Raw genomic sequence first — 21,683 nt, 5'->3', positions numbered from 1 at the left:
GAACTCCACTGTACTTTCCAAAAAACTGTTCACAACTACTCTGTTTCCTCTCACTCAGCCAATTTTGTATCCATGCTGCTACTGTCCCTTTTATTCCATGAGATCTAACTTTACTGACAAGCCTGTAATGTGGCACTTTATCAAATGCCTTTGTACAGCACATCAATTGCATCGCCCTCATCAACCCTAACTTTTACTTCATCAAAAAACTCAAGCAAGTTAGTTAAACAACCCTTAACAAATCTCTGCTGGATTTCCATTTGTCCAAGTGACTGTTAATTTTTTAAATCGAATTATCATTTCTAAAAGCTTTCCTACTATCGAGGTTAAACTGGCTGGCCTGTAATTGCTGGGCTTATCCTTAGAGCCTTTTTTGGAATTCTCCAGTCCTCTGGCACCACTCCTACATCGAAGAAGGATTGGAAGATTATGTCCAGTGTCTCCATAATTTCCACCCTTACTTCCCTCAGTATCCTTGGATGCATCTCATCCAGTCCTGGTGACTTATCAACTTTAAATACAGCCAGCCTTTCTAATATCTCCTCTTTATCAATTTTACCCCATCCAGTATCTCAACCACCTGCACAGTGGCGCAGTGGTTAGCACCGCAGCCTCACAGCTCCAGGGACCCGGGTTCGATTCCGGGTACTGCCTGTGTGGAGTTTGCAAGTTCTCCCTGTGTCTGCGTGGGTTTTCTCCGGATGCTCCGGTTTCCTCCCACTAGCCAAAAGACTTGCAGGTTGATAGGTAAATTGACCATTATAAATTGTCACTAGTATAGGTAGGTGGTAGGGAATGTAGGGACAGGTGGGGATGTTTGGTAGGAATATGGGATTAGTGTAGGATTGGTATAAATGGGTGGTTGATGTTCGGCACAGACTCGGTGGGCCGAAGGGCCTGTTTCAGTGCTGTATCTCGAATCTAACCCCCTTCCCTTTCATCATGACTTGGGCAGTATCTTCTTCCTTGATAAAGACAAATGCAAAGTACTTATTTAGTACCCTGCCTCCATGCGTAAATCCCATTTTATGTCCCTAATCGCCCCCCCACTCCTCCTTTTACCACCCTTTTACTGTTTTTATGCCTATTGAAGACTTTGGATTCCCTCATGTTAGCTGCAGTTTTTTCTCATACTCTCTTTGCTGCTCCGATTTTTTTTCACTTCCCACTGAACCTTCTATATTCAGCCAGCTTTTCAGTTGTATTATACGACTGACATCTGTCATATACACCCTTTTTCTGCTTCATCTTAGTCTTTGTCTTTTCGTCATCCAGGAGCTCAGGATCTGTTTGTCCTACCTTTCTCCCTCATGGAAATGTACCTTGACTGTACCCGAACTATCTCCTCTTTAACTGTAGCCCATTGTTCTGTTCCAATTTTGCCTGCCAGTCTCTGATTCCAATTTTCCTGCGCCAGACCTGTTCTCACCCCATTGGCATTGGCCCTCCTCCAATGAATTATTTTTACTCTGGATTGCTCCTTGCCCTTTTCCATAGCCAACCTAAACCTTATGATACTAAATTCACTGTCCCCTAAATGTTCCTCTACTAACACTTGATTCACTTGAACCACCTCATTCCACAGAACCAGATCCAGCAATGCCTTCTTCCTCGTTGGACTGGAAGCATACTGATGTAAAAACTTCTCCTCTGGAAACTGTTTCCCCTCTCTGCCCTTCACGCAATTGCTATCCCAGTCTATATTAGGATAACTAAAGTTCCCCATTATAACTACTCTATATTCTTTCACCTCTCTGTAATCTCCTTGCAAATTTGTTCCTCCACATCTTTCCAACTAGTTGGTAGCCTATAAAATACACCCAGAAATGTAATGGTACCTCTATTGTTTCTTAGCTCGAACCAAATAAATTCTGTCATTGACCCCTCTAGGACATCCTCTCTCTCCAGCACTGTAATGTTCTCCTTAATACTGCTACCCCTCTTCTCTTTTCTTCCTTAACATAATCTTTAAGGGAGAGATCTTCAGGTACAGGCTAGGTACATTCCAACAAGGGGGAAAAGTAGGGGAACCAAAAACAGGGCTCTTGGATGACGAGGGAGATAGCGATTATGATGAAACAAAAAAGGAGGGTGCATGATGTATGTCAGGTGAATTCCTCAAGTGAGAACCAGGCCAAGTACAATAAGTTGAGAGGGGAGATGATGAGAAAGATAAGACTGGCAAAGATAGAATGTGAGAATAGAATGGCAGTCAACATAAAAGGGAACCCAAAAATCCTCAACCGGCATGTAAATAGTAAGCAGGTAGTAAGAGGTGGAGCGGGCCTATTAAGGACAGAGAGGGTAATATATGCTCGGAGGCACAGGGCATACTTAATGAGTACTTTATATCAGTGTTTACTAAGGAAGAGGAATCTGACAAAATATTGGTAGAAGCAGAGAGAGTAGAGGCAATGGATAGGATAAGAATTGAGTGGGAGGAGGTACTGGAAAGGTTGGCTATGCTAAGGGTAGATAAGTCACCTGGTCCGGATGTCTTGCATTTCAGGTTGCAAAAGGAAGTGGGGATAGAAATAACGGAAGGGCCTGCTATAATCTTCCAATCTTTCGTAGACAAGAGGGAGGTGCCAGAGGATTGGAGAATGGCAGATGTGACACCCTTTTTTAGGAAAGGGTGGAAGGATAGTCCAAGCAACTGCAGGCCAGCTAGTTTAACATCTGTGGTGGGTAAGGTTTTACAAACAATAATCAGGGGGAAAAAATCGACAGGCACTTGGAGAGGTTTTAGTTAATTAAGGATAGCCAGCAAAGATTTGTAAAAGGCAGATCATGCTTGGCTAATCTAATTGAATTTTTTGATGAAGTAACAGACAGGTTGATGAACGGAATGCAATGAATATTGTCTATATGGATTTTAAGAAAGTGTTTTCTAAAGTACCACATAAAAGGCTGGTGAACAAAATTGAGGTCCATGGAATAGGAGGGTCAGTGTCCAATTGGATAAAAAATTTGGCTTAAGGACAGAAAACAGCAAGTCGTGGTAAGTGGTTGTTTTTCAGACTGGGGGATGGTAGACAGTGGTGTAGTCCAAGGGTCATTGCTAGGACCACATTTTATTTTTGCTATATATATATGACTTGGATCTTGGAATACAGAGTAGAATTTCAAAATTTGCCGATGGTACCAAACTTGGAGGAGTAGCAAACCGTGAGGATGATATGAAACACCTGCAACAGGACATAGCTAAGCTAGCAGAATGGGTAGACAATTGGCAGATGAAATTTAATACAGGCAAGTGTGAGGTTGATATATTTTGACAGAAGGGATAGGGTGAGGCAATATAGACTTAATGGTGCAGTTCTGAAGAGTGTGCAGGAACAGAGGGACCTGGAGGTGTATGTGCATCGATCTTTGCAGGTGGCAGGACGTATTGAGAGAGTGGGTAGCAAAGCTATCAAATCTTGGACTTCATAAATAGAGGCATAGAGTACAAAAACAGGGAAGTTATGCTGAACCTTTATAAAGCTCTGGTTAGGCCCCCAACTGGAGTGTTGCATCCACTTCTGGTCACAACATTTTAGGAAGGATTTGAGGGTCCTTGAGAGTGTAAGAAGTTCTGTTCCCGTACCCCCTAACTACAGTTCTTGGACTTTAGGAATTACAAGAACAAAATTGCACACGACACAGAGTTTGGCTTAACCATGAATTGTTGTTTTATTGAATCCAATAATATCCCTAATACAGACACCTCTATGGTTAGTTGAAACAGAAATAAAACAAAACTGTCCTCAGTACAAAGCCTCCTGTAGTAACTTAAAATTGACACCCCAATTCCCAGCTGAACCCTTCAGCGATTTGACCATTGTTCCCAGTTACCCAAAACAAACTATGACTTGGCTCAAATTTACAAATTTCAGGCAAACACACTACGCTTTTGTCCTAAAACCCTCAGACCAAGATCACTATGATTTGGCTGAACCACAAATACGGGCAAAACATTCCGCTTTGTCCCAAACCCTCAGACCAATATAGCTACGAATTGGCTGACCGCAAATACGGGCAAAAACACTATGTTTTTGTCCCAATCCCTCAGACCAAGGTCACTACGATTTGGCTGAAAACACTTACAGTCACCCACACGGCCGGTCAGTCCTGGTGTAGGTCCTGAGTCAAGATGACCAACTTCAACCCTTCATCTGACTGCAGCCCCGACAGTACAAACCCCTTCAAGATTTGACTTACAAAACTTAAAATCAACCACATGGCTGGTGATTATCAATGTTGATTGTAGGCCTTGACCTGAGATGAGCAGTCCCTGTCCTTCACAGAACTGCAGCGCCAAACCCTTCAATCTTGTCCTTTTTATGATGATCCTTATCGAAATATCATGACCACATCTCCTAAAGCCATCCTGCTGGATGGTCAGCACTTAGCACCTTTTAATTTCTTTCCTCTGTTACCTGCCTGATCCAGACAGTGCTGATGTTATTTTCATGACTGAGAACAATGAACTCCACCAAGGTGAGGTAGCCCAGGCTCCAGAGCTGATATTTATTTATTTAGAGATACAGCACTGAAACAGGCCCTTCGGCCCACCGAGTCTGTGCCGACCAACAACAACCCATTTATACTAATCCTACATTAATCCCATATTCTCTACCACATCCCCACCATTCTCCTACCACCTACCTACACTAGGGGCAATTTACAATGGCCAATTTACCTATCAACCTGCAAGTCTTTGGCTGTGGGAGGAAACCAGAGCCCCTGGCGAAAACCCACGCAGACATAGGGAGAACTTCATCTCACCTTATCAACATATCCTTCTATTTTTTCTCCCTCTTATACTTATCTAGCTTCCCTTTAAATGCATCTATGCTATTCGCCTCATACAGTAGTGAGTTCCACTTTCTCATTACTCTCTAAGAAGTTTCTCCTGAATTCCTTGTTAGATTTATTACTGACTGTCTTATATTTATGGCAGATCTGCAAAAACTGGTAATTAACTGTGTCTATGAAAGACGAGGAAATATAGGACATAAATTTGCATTAGCCCTGCTACTTGGTTAATATTTCTGAGGGGAAAACCCTGCCAATATCCTTCTCCTCTTCTCTGTATAAATGGGATGGATCTTTGTCCAACAGCAGGACCCAGATTATAAAGATATTTTTTTCCTGTTCCTGAGTTTGGCTCTTTCTGTTCATGACCAATATATGCAGTAAATGTCAAAACTGCTGGTGATAATGGGAATGACACAATGCTTTGTTCCTGTAATTTGTATAATGACTCGTGTTACTGTAAATCAGAGGAAGGGTATTGAAAGCACCAATTTGGACAAAATAGGTGTATTCGCTTAAAGTTGTGCAAAGCCAAATGGTAGACCAAATATATGGTGTTAACTATGTGTAATTTTAGGTCACATGATTAATAAATTATGGTAAAAGAAATGACAGAAAACTACATAATTTCATTGAATAATTTTTTTTATTTTACTCATACAATTCTTTCCTTTCCTAGTCATGAATACATCAGTGGATATTACAGGATTTCAGCATACTTCTTAGCAACAATAATAGGGGATCTATTACCCATACGAACTGTGCCCGCAGTTATCTTTTCATGCATAACCTATTGGATGGTTGGTAAATATAAAATATACAAATGTCTTTTAAGTAATTAGCATTTGTGTAAAATTATCATCTTCTGTGCGCTGATGTTATTCCAAGTCTGTATACAAGAGTATGTTCTGTGACGCTATGCTCTCAGTAAAGATCCATACTTGACATAAGGATCAGAGAATCACATACAGAGGTCAGCACAATTTTGATACACCCACTTTTCTTGTCATTAATTTTAACAACTGGGAGTGGTGTGTGTATCTGATTCTCCAATCTCTGCTTCCATCAAGTGAGGTTTTAGGCTTGATTTTTACTTTGTGATGTGCTGGAAGTGGGAGTTCCGCTAGCGTGCGGGAAACCTTAAAGTAACTGCAGCATGTTTGTCAATGGCTTTTTAACCCAGCCACTGCAATAACATATCATTTTCAGATTTCCCAATCATGCATCCTGGATTCAGTGCTGAAAGAAATGGCCTAAGCAGGGAAGGAAAGGTGAGTATAGTGGCACATTCACCTATACCCTGATGTGCATATCTCGCTGACCCCGTCACTCTACCTTCTCAAGCCTACGCCATCACAACATCACTCCCCACACCAGACAGCAACCAAAAATGGCCAACACAGCAAAGTGTTGGAAACAAATAATATTTATGGCTTAAAAATTAAACAGAAACTTAACATTCTAACGTTGTGTAACACACCCATGTGCATACCCTTGTGCAACAACAAATTTTTACTTTTTCGAGCACTTCTACATGGAGCAACCCCTGTGACTTCAGCAAAGGTAGAGGCAGGGTGCTTAGATCCTCTTAGCTGATGTCTTCTGGGTTTTGGAGCCCATAACAACACTGCTAAGCGTGCTCCACCTGCACCTGTGCAGGGGCAGACTTGGCCATCAGGATATGAGGCAGCATTTCAGGTACTGACTGAGGTGGGGGCTGGGGGAAGGAGGGGTGGTTTCAACAGATGAGAAATGAAAGCACTTTGAGCTGAGTTTCCATTTCCATGGCCGCTTTCACCATCATACCTTTAATGGCCCATCCATATGTCCCTGCTAGCAATGAACTGGTGAGCACTTTGCTGCAGATCAATGCAGCAATGAACAGCCTAGCGTTTCATGAATCCTATTTAAGGTGGCATTATAGTGTACAAGTCATTGGTGAGCCTTTGCAGGTGTACTGATCCCTCTTTGTCTATGCACTTCCTCACATTCCTGTCTATCCATCCACCACTGACACTCACCCTCATCCTTAGGCAATATCATGCCTTTCCCTCAGAGTCACCCTCAACAAATGCCCTCCATCCATCAACACATACCATTACTCTCAGTCATGGGCCTTTTATAGAGTCATATGGCTGAATTTTCAATTTGCCTAGGGGGCGAACACAGGTGTGGGCATCAAAAATCATGTTCCTGGAAGGCATTACTGGATCCCAATGCCTCCGGAACACGAAGCAATTTTCAAAGGGCAGGCAGGTGGGAGGGGAGAACAGGAAACCCGCATGCCTCCAGTTAAGTGGCAATTGAGATTGTTACTGAGCTGATTAAAAGGCTTCACAGAAGCAGTTTGAAATTTTCAATCGGCAAGAACTGGGAGAATGCAGTGACTGGGCCATGTTAGTGCTCACATGTCACTGCAGGGAGCCATTAAGTGCTGTTGCTGATAAGTAAAGGTGAGTGAAAAAAGGGTGATTCAAAAAGAGCGAGTCAAGTACCTTCCATTTGGCCGCTTGTAGGCATAGTGATGCTGCTGGCCCTCTGATAATCTGCTTGCCCCATTCTGTAAGGCAATGGCAAGCCCTGTTATAGCTGCCAGCTGCCTCTGAGCATCCTTTTTTTTCATTCATTCATGGGATGTGGGTGTCGCTGGCTAGGCCTGCATTTATTGCCCATCCCTAATTGTCCTTGAGAAGATGGTGCTGAGCAGTCTTCTTGAACCACTGCAGTCCATGTGAGGTAGGTACACCCACAGTGCTGTTAGGAAGGGAGTTCCAGGAATTTGACCCAGCGACAGTGAAGGAACGGCGATATAGCTCCAAGTCAGGGTACTGTGTGGCTTGGAGGGGAGCTTGCAAGTGGTGGTGTTCCCATGCATCAGCTGCCCTTGTCCTTCTAGGTGGTAGAGGTCTCAGGTTTGGAAGGTACTGTCGAAGGAAACTTGGTGAGTTCCTGTAGTGCATCTTGAAAATGGTACACGCTGCTGCCACTGTGCATCGGTGATAGAGAGAGTGTATATTTAAGGTGGTGGATGGGGTGCCAGTCAAGCAGGCTGCTTTGTCCAGGATGGTGTCAAGCTTCCAGAGTGTGGTTGGAGTTGCACTCATCCAGTCAAGCAGAAAGAATTGCATCACACTCCTGACTTGTGCCTTGTAGCTGGTGGACAGGCTTTGGGGAACAGGAGGTGGGTTACTCACCACAGAATTACCAGTCACTGACCTGCCCTTAGACAGATCACTGTAACATTAACCTCTATTTATGAAGCCCAAAATCCTATATGCTTTGCTAACTACTCTCTCAATATATCCTGCTGCTTTCAAAGATCTATGCATGTGAACCCCCAGGTCCCTCTGTCCCTGTACACTCTTTAGAACTGTGCTGTTCTGTCTATATTGCCTCTGCATATCCCTTCTACCAAAATGCATCATCTCACACTTTTCCGTATTAAATTCTATCTGCTACTTGTCTGCCCATTCTCCTTGCCTATTCTTCTTGTAGGAGAGGAGATCACAGAACACGACGGTAAGGCAGAGGTGGCCCTCCAGCCATCTCACAACTGACAGCTGCAGAGGAGGCAATGCTAGACATCAGCAGACTCTCGGCGTGTTTGACCATTCTAGATGGGGCGATGAGATCTCGCAGCTACCTAGTGACAGAGTTGACTATAAGACTGCCAACTTGTTGTCAGCAGCGAGTGAAATATGATCATGTGCATAATGATTACTTAGAACATTCTTATCTTGATGCTGAAAATAAAAAGTATGAATATCTCAGGATTAAGGAAACAGAATAAACAAGAGGTCTCAGAACAAGAAGTAGGAAACAAATAGGAAAACATGAAAGACAGTAGACAACATGCTGCAAAGGAAATATTTACCAAAACGGAAAAGATAAAGAGACAAGGAGTGGATGACAGATAAGATATTAGCAATGATGATAGAAAGGGGAAAGAAAAGAAATACACCTCAGAATGATGAAATTGAAAAGAAACTAAAGAATGCATGTAGGCAAGCTGAAGAGAAATGGTATAATGAGATGTGTGAAGAAGTATCATTGGTTCGGCCACAACATAAATACTGTGTGCAGTTCTGGTCACCTCATTACAGAAAGGATTTAATTGCACTAGAGAGGGTACAGTGGAGATTTACAAGAATCTTGCCAGGACTGGAAAAATGCAGCTATGGGGAAAGATTGGATAGGCTGGGGTTGTTCTCCTTGGAACAGAGAAGACTGAAGGGAGATTTGATTGAAATGTACAAAATTGTGAGGGGCCTGGATAGAGTGGGAGTGAAGGGTCTATTTACTTTAGCAGAGGTCAGTGACTAGGGGGCATAGATTTAAAGCGTGATGCTGGGTATATAGGCCGTACGTCCCAAAGACTGGCGGATCGTATCAAACAGCATGTCTCTTCCGCTGTTCACAACAGGAAAGGTACAGATCATACCCAACCAGCCCAGGCTTGCAAAACTCAAAACACAGTGTCCAACATTAGATGTGATTCCGTGATTTGACAACATTTGCTAAATAATCCTCGGCGTGCTAAGAATTACGCCGACAAGCAATTTATGATTGTCAGTTGGGCTCACAGTTTGGCGCATTTGCGCATACTGGAAGCTACATATATTAATACACAGGGCCCTGTTCTTTGCAGACAGAGCATAAGAACATGTACACACATTGCACCTGTTTCAACTAAACAAAATAAGTGACAGCCATTTGTTGGTTCATTCCGCAGGCAATGCCTTGACCAATCAGAGTCAAGCTGCCTGGTTTAAATTTCAAACAAAGCTTGTCTGTTAACTGTCAGTCACCATAAACTGGCACATTCTCCACAGCAATGCCTCCACCAATCAGAGTCCACTTGCCAACCAATCAGCACTCGCTTCTCATACAGTATAAATTGTTGTTTTCCCTTACGTTGGTATTCTTGCAAATTGTCCTGATGAGTGCAACATGAAAACCTTTGACAAAATGTCTCTGGTTTCAGCAATACTTAAGATTTAAAGTGGTTGATAGAAAGATTAGAGGGGAGATGAGGAATTTTTTTTTACCCAGAGAGTGGTGGGGGTCTGGAACTCACTGCCCGAAAAGATAGTAGAGGCAGAAACCCTCAATTCATTTTAAAGGTGTTTGGATATGCACCGCAAGTGCCATAACCTGCAGAGCTACGAACCAAATGCTGGAAAGTGGGATTAGGCTGGATGGCTCATTTTTCGGCTGGCGCAGACACAGTGGGCCAAGTGGCCTCTTTCTGTGCCATAAACTTTCTATGATTCTATTGGAGGTGGAAAGAAGTCACAAAATGAAAGTTATGCACCAGAAGGTGAATGAAATCTTTAACAGATAGAAAGAAAGCGATCACAGCAGAATGGGTGCATAAAAGACAAAGAAGGTAAAATATTGTTTGAAAGGGATGTAGTAGCAAAAAGATGGACAAAATAGGAAAGCGAATTGTATGGTGATGCAAATTGAGGGAGTCCTCAAGCTCCAGACAAAGGAAGGACCGAACATTATGATATCAGAGATAAAAAATGCTTTGAAATTGATGAGTACAGGAAAAGCTCCAGGCATAGATGCAGTAACAACAGAACATCTAAAAGCCCTTGAAGAAACAGAATTAGGAGTGATAACAGAAATTTGTGATCAAATATATACCAAAGTATACATTCCATGTGACTTGAGACATTCATTAATCAAGATACCTAAGAAACCTAAAGTAATGGAGTGCAATCAGTATAGATCTATAAGCTTAATGAGTCATCTCATTAAAGTGATCTTGAAAATCACAATAGAAAGAAATAATAACACATTTGAAGCAGAAATTGGTGAAGCACAGTCTGGATTTAGACCTGGATTAGGAACAGGAGGGGGAATGTTTAACCTAAGAACAATCTTCGATAAATATCGCGAGGTAAACAAGAACATTTGTATATGCTTTACAGATTATGACAAAGCATTTGATCATGTTTATCACCAAAAGCTAATGGATGTGTTGCTGAAAAGTGACATTGACAGTAAATATTGACATATTTATCCAGAGCCTCTATTGGGACCAAATAGTGAGCATCAGGCTAGAAGATGGACAATCAGATATGCTGAAGTGAAGATAGGAATACAACAGGCTGTGTACTGTTGTCAAAATTATTCGATCTGTACGCAGAACAAATATTCAGAGAATTAGATGTACTTCCAGGTGTAAAAATTGGACGCAAGAACATAACAAAGATACAGCGCTACTTGCAGAATCAGAAGAGTCTACAAAATATCATTGATCAAATAAAATCTAGAAGTTTAGAATATGGATTGAGTATGAACATCAAAAGGACAAAAACAATGGTAATTAGAAAGAATACATTAGAAGAAACTAGAGTGAAGATTGAAGTGGATGGTGTCACACTGGAACAAGTAGGTAAGTTTGTCTATTTAGGACAAATGATAACAGAAGATGGTAGATGCGATACCGAAGTCAGAAGAAGGATCGAGTTAGCCAGAAGTAATTTCGTGAATGTGAAGGATATGTTAACAACAAGAAGGCTCCTAAGATGCTACGTTCTATCCACTTTCCTGTATGCCTTAGAAACCTGAACAGTAAGTAAAGATCGGTGGAAGAAAATAAAGGCCTTTGAAATGTGGGCGCTAAGTGTGTGCTTAAAATTCCTTATACAGACCATAAGAGAAATAAAAAGGTGTTTCAAATTGCAAGAGCAAAAAGAACATTGCAAAATGACATCCAGAAAATAAAATATCAGTATTTTGGCCATTTGATCAGAGCTGAAAAGCTACAGAGACCTCTTCTAGAGGGCAAAATGGAGGGCAACAGAAAGAGGGGGAACCTAGGCAGAGTTGGATGATGGACGTCACAGAGTGGTGGCAGACGAGCTACAATGGACGTGTGAGGATGACGCAGGATAGATGAGCATGACATACCATGACAGCAGATCTCCTAGCAGGAGTAGCTACAAGCAGCAGCAGATGATCTCCCACAGGGTCTTCAAGCGATGTTCAAGGTGATGCAGGAGGAAGATGACGACTCCTCAAAGGAGGTCATTCACTCTGAGGGTGCACCGTCACAGGATTTATGCAGACCATACACTGCCTCAGATACTCACACTTCAGTGGGACCAGTAAGGGTCACCTGGTGACTCATGCATCACAACTGAGCAAGTACAGATGCGGGGGACAGGATCAGCAAATGACAAATACTGATGTTTTATTTTCTGGATGTCACTTTTTAGAGTTCTTTTTGCTTTTGCAATTTCAAACACCTCTTCATTTGTTTTATGGACTGAATAGCATCCACATTTCAAATGCCTTTATTTTCTTCCACCAATCTTATTGCAGGGCACAGAAGGCTCCAAGTTCTGCCGAGCTGGATACAGTTGCTGAAGCTTGGGGAGAAGTCGATGAAGAGGATACTTCTGAAGCAGCGACGAAGAATGTGCAATGTACTGGCAGGCTTTCCAGCCAAATTGTGTACACTCAAGAGAGATTGGAGGAATCCAACCCAAGCACAAGTGGCATGATGTTGCAGGCCTTTGTGATGATGTCATCGTCCATGAAAAAGTGCCACCTGCATGAAGCATCAAATGCGGTAATCAAAAGACTGTGTAGTATATTGTAATTGCTGAGAATTTTGTTATACTGCCTTCCCTGCTGCCGTCTCTGTTGGGGGGACTGCATGACATACCATGACCTCCCCAATGGCTAGCATACTATGAATGGCAACTTAACTAGGAATCATGAAACCCTAGCCTTGGCTGTTCATTGTTCCATTGATCTACAGTAAAGTGCTCTCCAGCTCATTGCTAGCATGGATGTGTAGCTGGGCTATGAAAGAGTTGACGGTGAAAAGGGACACGGAAGGAGGGAGAACTCAACTCAAAGTGCTTCCACTTCTCACCCATTGAATGCCACCACCCCCCCCAACCTTAGTCAGTACTCCACATGCTGCCTCATGTCTTGATGACCAAGTCTGCCCCTGCACAGGTTCAGGTGGAGCAGTCTTTGGAGGGGCCATCATGGGCTTCAAATCCCAGAGGATGTCAGCTAAGAGGATCTTTGCAGTTAGAACAAGGATCTAAGCAATCTGCCTCCAGCTTTGCTGAATCCACAGAGTTGCTCCATTTAGAAATGCTAGAAAGAGTAAAAATTTGTCATTGCACAAGGGTATGCACATGGATGTGTTATACAGGACTGGATTTTCGAATGCCAGCAGGTGCGGGACTGGGTGTCGACATGATTTGAAAATCACGGTTCCAGAGGTGGTCTCCGGAACCCGATGCCTCCAGGACAGTTCACAATTTTCATTGTGAGGGCGAAGGGAGGGAACTAATTAAGGGCCAATTAAGCTCATGGAGGAGCTCATTAAGGGACTGGAGGATCCACACTGTAATTTTCAATTAGGATTTTGGCAAGCCCAGACAGTCTGTTGCACGATCGTGCACAGATGTTGAGCTCACAGCAGGCAGAGGGAAAACTTTATTATTGGAAGTTGAAATGTTTTGTGCCCACAGGTTCTTGCACTAGGCCAAACACAGGACTTTTTTTTAATTTTGGAAGTGCCATCTCACCTCTTTATTCTGCTGACCCTTCAAGGAGCTGCCTGCTCTCTACAGCAAAGGCAGCGGTAGGCCCCATCATGGCAGCCACCTGCCTTTGTTGCTCACGCTCTGCAGATAGCTGTTGCCTTCTGAAGATGTTTGGCACCACTATTTGGCGCTGAGCCTGCCTTCTGCTCAACTAAGGCATTCATATTTAATGACTGCATCGCATAATAACACAGTTGAGGGCATTGGATTCCCGACCCCATTTTGAAAATACAGCCCACATTGTTAGAATGATAAGTTTCTGTTTAATTTTTGAACCACACGAATATAATTTGTTTTCACAATTTCCCTTTGTTCCCCATTTTTAGTTGTTGGTCTTTTCCCTTGTGATGATGTTCAGACAAGAATCGATGCCGAACAACAGGGGCCTGTGAGGGTATCTTGACCATCAATGTGTGCTTTGGCCTCATCACATTCCACCTCCTCCTCCTCAGAATCATCTGAAGAGGCTCCGTGCTCTGTGCCTTGTTCCTTCTGCAGATGCAAACCTCGCTGCTGTGCAATGTTGTGCAGCACACTACAACTATTTTGGAGATCCAAGGCAGAATTTTTCCAGCCGCATGGAGGTGACTTTGGAAGTGGGCGGGGAGCTAGGAAAATCAAGAGAAAAAATCATTGGGCCAGCTCCCCAACATATTCCCGCTTCCTTGCACTTTTCCTGGAGGCAGGGTGGGAATCCAATTAAGGTATTTAATGAGCCAATTAGCACTCATTTTACCACAGAATTGAAATATTCTGAACATTGCACTGCCTCCCCCTCCCCCCCCCCCCCCCCCCCCACCTCCTTTGTGTCAACACCCTGGCAACTCAAAGGAGGTGGCTGCACAGCAGAGTTTGGAGATGTGATTAATTTGAAGGATTTTAAATGGACACATGCAAAAAATGGCAAAGATGCAGTGTTCCCGAGTCAGAGGCTTGGGATTGCGTCAGGATCTCCAACAATGCTGGGACAGTTGCAGCAGCAGCCACTCCCCTGGTAAAGATGACGCCTTCATTGAGTTCTTGCGGATCCTGCTGCTTGGGCCTCAGCAACATTCTCACTGGCCACCCTAGCAACGGCTTGTGTTGTGTCAATCTCCCACTTCCAGAATCCGCCCACTGTTCCTAATAGGATGGTGAATTGGAAGCAGCCTGCTAATTGGCCACCTCCTGTAACATTTCGCCGGCAGGTGCACAGCTGCAACAAGTGGGATTGGGACCCAGAAATAGTCCTGATGTTTGAAAATTTTCTAAGTGCTGAATGTTCCAGCCCAGGCTGGTGCATATTGAAAGGCCCTATCAGACCTGAAGCACATCTTCATCATGCCAAGGGCTTGCTCAGTGACACATCTGCTTGTCATATGGCTTTCATTGTATTGCTCCTGGCCCACATTGGTTGGATTCCTTACAGGTGGCCATTAGCCACATTTTAAATGGGTATCCCTTGTCTCCAACAGCCAGCTAATAAATCTGCTTCGAGGTGCAAAGGGATTAGGAAGGCCAATGCATCGTGGCAGTTGTCTGGGAATCTATCCATAGTTTCACACCAGCTACATGTTCATGGAATTGAAACCTTTGCAGTTACTGAATACTCCTGAATGATTCAGGGGTGTCTTAATTGCTACACACATGCAGTCAGTGACACCCTGCACCTGTGGGAAGCTGGCCAGAGTCACAAATCCAAGCACCTGCTCATTCTAACTGGCATCATTGGTGGCAAAGTTGACATAGTTGCCTACTATGGCAAACAAGCCATGAGTCACCTGCCTAATGTATTTGTGGACTGCCACCTGTGAGATCCTTAGAAGGAGCTAGAGACAAAGAAATTGAGGGCAGTGGTGACTTTGACAGCCACTGGTAAGGCATGTCCACCAGATCCACTTTTCAGCAGGTCTTGTTTGCGCAGGCTGCAAATGTCTGCCACCACTTGACACGAGACCCTGAGCCTCCTGAGGCACTGCACTGTTGACATGTCGAGGAAGTTTATTTATTTATTTTTTTTTAATTAGCGATACAGCACTGAAACAGGCCCTTCGGCCCACCGAGTCTGTGCCGACCATTAACCACCCATTTATACTAATCCTACACTAATTCCATATTCCTACCACATCCCCACCTGTCCCTATATTCCCCTACCACCTACCTATACTAGGGGCAATTTATAATGGCCAATTTACCTATCAACCTGTAAGTCTTTGGCATGTGGGAGGAAACCGGAGCACCCGGAGGAAACCCACGCAGACACAGGGAGAACTTGCAAACTCCACACAGGCAGTACCCAGAATTGAACCCGGGTCGCTGGAGCTGTGAGGCTGCGGTGCTAACCACTGCGCCAGTGTGCCGCCCCGTGTCGCAGGTATGGCCTCCTGTGAGCTGCACTTCTAAGGCTCATCAACTCTCCCTCCTGTGAAGCATCAGGTCTGCAGGGAGGAGGTTGTTGCTGCTTCTGCTGTTTGTGCTCCTGCTGGTGCTCTTCCTGCTGCTGCTGCTGTTGGTGGTGCTGTTGATGCTGCTAGTCATCTCAATCCTTATCTGAGGTCCAATGTAAAACAGCATAAGCAGCAGCCATGTTGATTTGCTAGATCACAGCACCAAGGAGATGATCAGATGTACAAACCTACAAAGTTGTGAAAGTAACATCTCAGCACAAGTACTGTGAACAAAGCCTTTCACACAATCAGGCAAAAAAGCATCTGTGAGGCTTCAGTACTTACAAGCATCTTTAACTGTCATGTCTCCAGCCCTCAAATGTTCCTGTGTTCCTGGGCATACTTTCTCTGTCGAGTTCCAGGAAGTTTGAGAAACTTGTACACCAACAGTTCAATTGCAAAAGCCATGTTAATATCACTGTAATTGAGCAATTAACACCTTGAAATTGACAACCCACCTCTGCCAACGGTTGCTCGCACTCAGCCAAATACCATGCAGTAAAATGCAGAAGTTGGCGGGTCGGAGCCAGCTTCCCGATATGGTGTCAATTTCCACACTTTTAATCCCCCACACATTCCGAAACCCACGTGCTCCTGCAAGTTAAAACTCCCGCCTTGGTGTAACCGCATTGAATAACACAGGAGAGCTTGTTTAGTTATGTCAGAGATGGCAAGGTTGGAGGTAAGGTGGTAACTGAAGGTTGGCAAAAGTTTATATATAGTCTCAGTTTTATGTGCATCCTCAAAACATAGCAATGCCAATACATTTAGCAAAAATTCCTTAAAGGGGAAAGCATGGACAGCTGTTCCATATTAGTGCATGCACAACATGATGATGAGAGTAGCAGGTGCATTGCCACTTTAAATTAAGTGTCCTTGAAGACTCGCAGAAGTCCTTGTTTACTATGTGAAAGACTTCCATTTTATATGCTATCTTTCACAAACTCAGGATGTCCTAAAGCATTTTACAGGCAATTAAATACTTTTGAAGTGTAGTTACTGTTGTAATGTTGGAAAACGCAGAAGCCAATTTGCACATAGCATGTTCCCAAAAATAGCAAAGTGATAATGACCACATAATCTGTTTTTAGTGATGTTGGTTGAGGGATAAATATTAGCCAGGACACTGGGGCGAACTCCCCTGTTCTTCTTTTAATATTGCCATGGGGTCTTCTATGCCACCTGAGAGGGCAGATGGAACCTTGGTTTAATGTCTCATCTAAAAGATGGTATCTCTGGGAGTTTAGTATTGCACTAGAATGTCAGCCATGTGGGGTGACAGGAGTTGTTGTTAGTGCTTAAACAGTTTCTTTGGGATTAATGAGTTTCCCTGACATCTAGATGCTGACAAACAAAGAGTATAACAGGTAAGGAGGTGTGTGAATGTAATTATGAATGGTAGAAAAAATGGTTTGACACCAGTGCCTAGACTTACGTTTGCTACTTTTTTGAGGTGATTCAATTTCTTCCTGCACTGTGTGGCAGTTCTTGCGGTAGTACTAATTCATACAGCGTGTACAACTCATTTTTGAGGCTTTCTGCCCTCGTACTTAGAAGTCTTGCTTTTGTGGCCTCTACTTCAGCCAGAAACACCTCCAATAATGCATAAGAAAACCTGGAAGACATTGCTGCTGCTGACCTTTCTGCTCCTGCTGCTGCTGCTTGAAATATCTGACTGCAATCTTAGTCCTCCATCTATTGACGTGTTTGGCCTCCTGTGATTTCAGGTAGAACTCCTACATCTCCTCTTTGGCTAATGCTGTTTTCAAGAAGCTTGGTTTCCTTTTTTCTTCCAAATATTTTTCTGCTGAACAGCTCTCTTTATAAAACCTAGGTCTGCCCAAGAGGTGAACCCTGCTACAATATTTAGATAGGCTCTTTAAACAGGTTTCTTACACAACTGGATAGCATTTAGACAAAGCTTACAGAGTCACAGAGTTATTACAGCACAGAAGGAGGCCATTCGGCCCACCATGTCTGCATCGGCTCTCCAAATGAGCAATTCACCTAGTGCAACTCTCTCACCTTCTCCCTGTAACCATGCACATTCCTCCTTTTCAGATAACAGTCGAATTCCCTTTTGAATGCCACAATAGAACCTGCCTGCACCACATTCTCAGGCAGTGCATTCCAGACCTTAACCACTCTCTGCGTGAAAAAGCTTTTCCTCATGTCGCTTTTGCTTGTCTTGCCAATTACTTTAAATCTGTGCCCTCTCGTTCTCAATCCTTTCACGAGTGGGAACAGTTTCTCCCTATCTATTGTTACGACCAGGTGAGAAAGGTGTCTAGGGGTCTTTTTCAGCCTTCACCTGGTCTTATTGTAACAGGGTTTTAATTTTAAACACACCGTGTTTTGAGCTCCCCCTTGGTGAATCCCTGTTCACCGCTTTCCAATTATAAGGCAAAGAAATGAGCACAAACAGGCTTTCTTCGGTTGAAAGAAGAAAAGTGAAATGTATTAAAACTTAAACTTAAACTCTAATTCGGTTAATGCCTACAGATACACGCCATGCCCCATGCTAGCATACATACATGATAAGCACATGCAAATAGAGACAGAAAAGAGTAGAAGAAAAATAAAGTTAAAAAGTTTGAAGCAATCTCTGAAGGGGGTTTGTTACTGTGCTTCGAGCTCGCTGTAGAGTCCTTGATTGAAGGCAGTCTTGCTTTTCGTTGGGGCACAGTATTCTTCTTAAACCTTGTTCACTGAGGAGACTTTTCTCTCTTGGGGTTGCTATGTCTTCAATGGGTTTCAGTTCTGTGAGAAAGGTGAGAGCAGGCAGGAGAGAGGTGGCAGCAAGCTAGCCACGAGAGGTCTTGTCCAGGCAAGGAGCAAACAGCTTTCTGAGTTCAAATTCTCTGTGGCAAATTCAAATTCAAAAACTCAGGTTGCCCAGCAGGTTAGTCATGTGCTTTGGGGGGGGGGTGGGGGGCGGTGGTGACCATGTCCGTTTGTGTATTCGGCCATCTTAGCAGTTAACCTGGAATGCGAGCTGCTCCACCCTCAATGTCTGGTAATCAAAAGCCCATTGTGGATTAAATTGGAGTACTTGTCCTTTCCAAGTCCTGTCTGTTACTATGCAAATGTAAGGGGCTTGGCAACCCCTTATAATAGGCCTTCTTTTCTTCCCAGCAACAATTTTAAAATTTAATGTCCATGTGGCGAAATATATGTGCCTCATTCTTGGCAGGTGGGCTCGTGCATGACCCTATTCTGTCCAGACAGACCCCTCATGATTTTGAATACCTCTATCAAGTCACCTCTCAGCTTCTCTTCTCTAAGAAAAAAAGTCCCAACTTCTCCAGTCTATCTTCATAAGCTTGTCAAATGATTAAGCAATTCTTCTTATATTTCTAGTCTGCAATCTCACTCTCTCTCATAAATGTTCTTGTCTTTCCATTTTTCATCAATATCACTATGCTCCTTAGTGTTCATCTCATTCCTGGTAAATTCCAATGTACTCCTCTCAACACTACCTGTATTTAAATAAAGATTAATTGCATTGTTTCCTACTTTAAGTTATTAATTCTGATAATTTTACAACTGTGAAATTACTTCCTTTAACCAGTGTTTTCTTCCTCCTAATATTTTCAGCATGAACACATGTATAGATGAATAAGGCTATTTGACAGATCCAAATCATTCTTCCATACATATTCATATGGCTGGGAAAGCAGTTATAGTTCAATGCCGAGGTTAACAATATATTCAATGACTTCACCTGATGCAGTATGAATGGTTGTGATGCCACCAGGGCAAGAGTTCAGTATGTAGGCGGTGGTCTGACTTGGATGGCTACAGTCACAATTTGAGCTGGTCCTCATGTTCCACTCATCATGGACCGCATCCTTCCATGAAAACTTATAATCCTCTTAACATATGAATGGTTCCAGAATGTTTTTCGCATTCCCTTATCATTCCAGGTGGTAATCATGCTTTGTGTGAAAAGGTGGCCCGAGCATTAGTTCTGTTGTTGCCTTTTACAATTTTACACCTATGTCCCTTTACCCTGTACTTATGTTTAATGTGAAATAATGCTTGGGGTTAATCTTTTTCATTCCTCTCATTCACCTGTTTTCAAGGCTAAAGAGTCCAAGGGATCAATTTTAACATATAGCCTGGCATTCATGGGGCCGTAATGGCCTCAAAGTGGGGTGAGTAGTCTTACTATGCCCCCTTAACCTTGACAATATGGCCGGTGTTATTTTTAAAGTGGCCTACCTCACTATCCAAAGCACCTAGCTGTTTCAGGTGGTAGGTGCAATTGGCAATGGTAGATGCAAATGGAAGTTCTAGAATTTTGGGTTTGAAATGGTTGAAGCATGCTCCATGCACATTCTGATCATTTCCACAGGTGATAGATGAGAAGAGGCCCAGTCAAGGTAAGTTTGATATTTTTGTGGGGCCAGCTGAAGAGGCAATGGATCTGTTCCAGGACCGATTCTGCAACTGTGATCGATTCAGCCCCACCCCGGCTGCCCACACTCACCTTTCTGCTGAGCTGAGTGCTAAGATCGGTGGATCTCAATTTGGCAAACTGCATTGGGGTACCCATTTGCTACCAATGTAAGTCAGACACAAAATCGACCATGGATAGGAGACATTCACCAATAAATCCGGTAAGGAATTCAGGGGAATCATCTGTTTCTGTCTGTACATTTTATGTAATCTATGCAACCGACAATCAGTCACCCAAAATTCAAATTCAATCTTAAGTTTTTCTAAGTTTTCTTCATAACTCAATCCTCTGACACTAGGGATCAGTGTTGCTATACTACTTCCAGGACTAGAATGCTTCAGTGACTAGAATTGAATATGGTATTCGAATTGCAGCATTTCCAGAGCATTACACAGTTTAAGCTTCATTGCTCAGGCTTGCATGTTACTGATGGGGCAATATAGTTCAGCATTCCATTTGCTTATTTGTTAGGTAGTCAGCAATGGCTGAGCATGATGAGAATTAAGTCTACTTGAGTGGCACAGTGGTTAGCACCGCAGCCTCACAGCTCCAAGGACCCGGGTTCAATTCTGGGTACTGCCTGTGTGGAATTTGCAAGTCCTCCCTGTGACCATGTGGGTTTTCGCCGAGTGCTCCGGTTTCCTCCCACAGCCAAAGACTTGCAGGTGGTAGATAAATTGGCCGTTGTAAATTGCCCCTAGTGTAGGTAGGTGGTAGGGAATATGGGATTACTGTAGGGTTAGTATAAATGGGTGGTTGTTGGTTGGCACAGACTCAGTGGGCCGAAGGGCCTGTTTCAGTGCTGTATCTCTAAAATAAAAATACTGTCATTCATAGATTGCATAAAATGTATAGACAGAAACAGATGATTCCCCTGAATTCCCTACCAGATTTATTGGTGAATGCCTCCTATCCATGGCCTCTACTTTTGATCTGGAAACATCTTCTGTATGTCTATTCTATCAAACCTTTCATAATTTTAAAGACCTGTATCAGATCAGATCACCCTTCTCTTTTCTAGAGAAAAGAGCCCCAGCCTATACAGCCGTTCCTGATAAGTATATCCTCTCAGTTCTGGTATCATCCTTGTTAGTCTTTTCACCTTCCCCTGTGCATCCATATTCGACATGACACTAAATAAATAGTAGGAAACATATAAAGAAAAATTTGAAATTTTTTAACAAAAGTACATTCCACTGAAAAATAAAAACTCAGCAAGAAAGATCCATCTGTGGATCACTCAGAAAGTAAAGGGTAATATTAGATTAATAGAAGAGGATTGGATGTTTTAGAAACCCGAAAAGGGCCACCAAAAAGTTGATAAAATGGGAAAAAATAGAATGAGAGTAAACCAGTTAGGAATATTAAAACAAATTGTAAGAACTTTTACATGTGTATAGTAAGGAAGAG

General features: G+C 43.1%; 1 protein-coding gene across 1 annotated transcript in view; it reads left to right on the top strand.

Moving 5' to 3' along the window:
• LOC137380846 (broad substrate specificity ATP-binding cassette transporter ABCG2-like) overlaps positions 1 to 21,683 on the top strand; it is a 208,091-nt gene that overhangs the window by 122,428 nt on the left and 63,980 nt on the right. The window contains exon 11 of the mRNA XM_068053258.1: positions 5,480 to 5,604. Coding sequence (XP_067909359.1) covers positions 5,480 to 5,604 — 125 coding nt within the window. The remainder of the gene's footprint in view (positions 1 to 5,479; positions 5,605 to 21,683) is intronic.

This window comes from Heterodontus francisci, chromosome 20 (genome assembly GCF_036365525.1).
Source record: "Heterodontus francisci isolate sHetFra1 chromosome 20, sHetFra1.hap1, whole genome shotgun sequence".
Taxonomy (NCBI): domain Eukaryota; kingdom Metazoa; phylum Chordata; class Chondrichthyes; order Heterodontiformes; family Heterodontidae; genus Heterodontus; species Heterodontus francisci.
The sequence above is the reverse complement of the archived record's forward strand: the minus strand, read 5'-3'. Positions and strand labels throughout refer to the sequence as shown.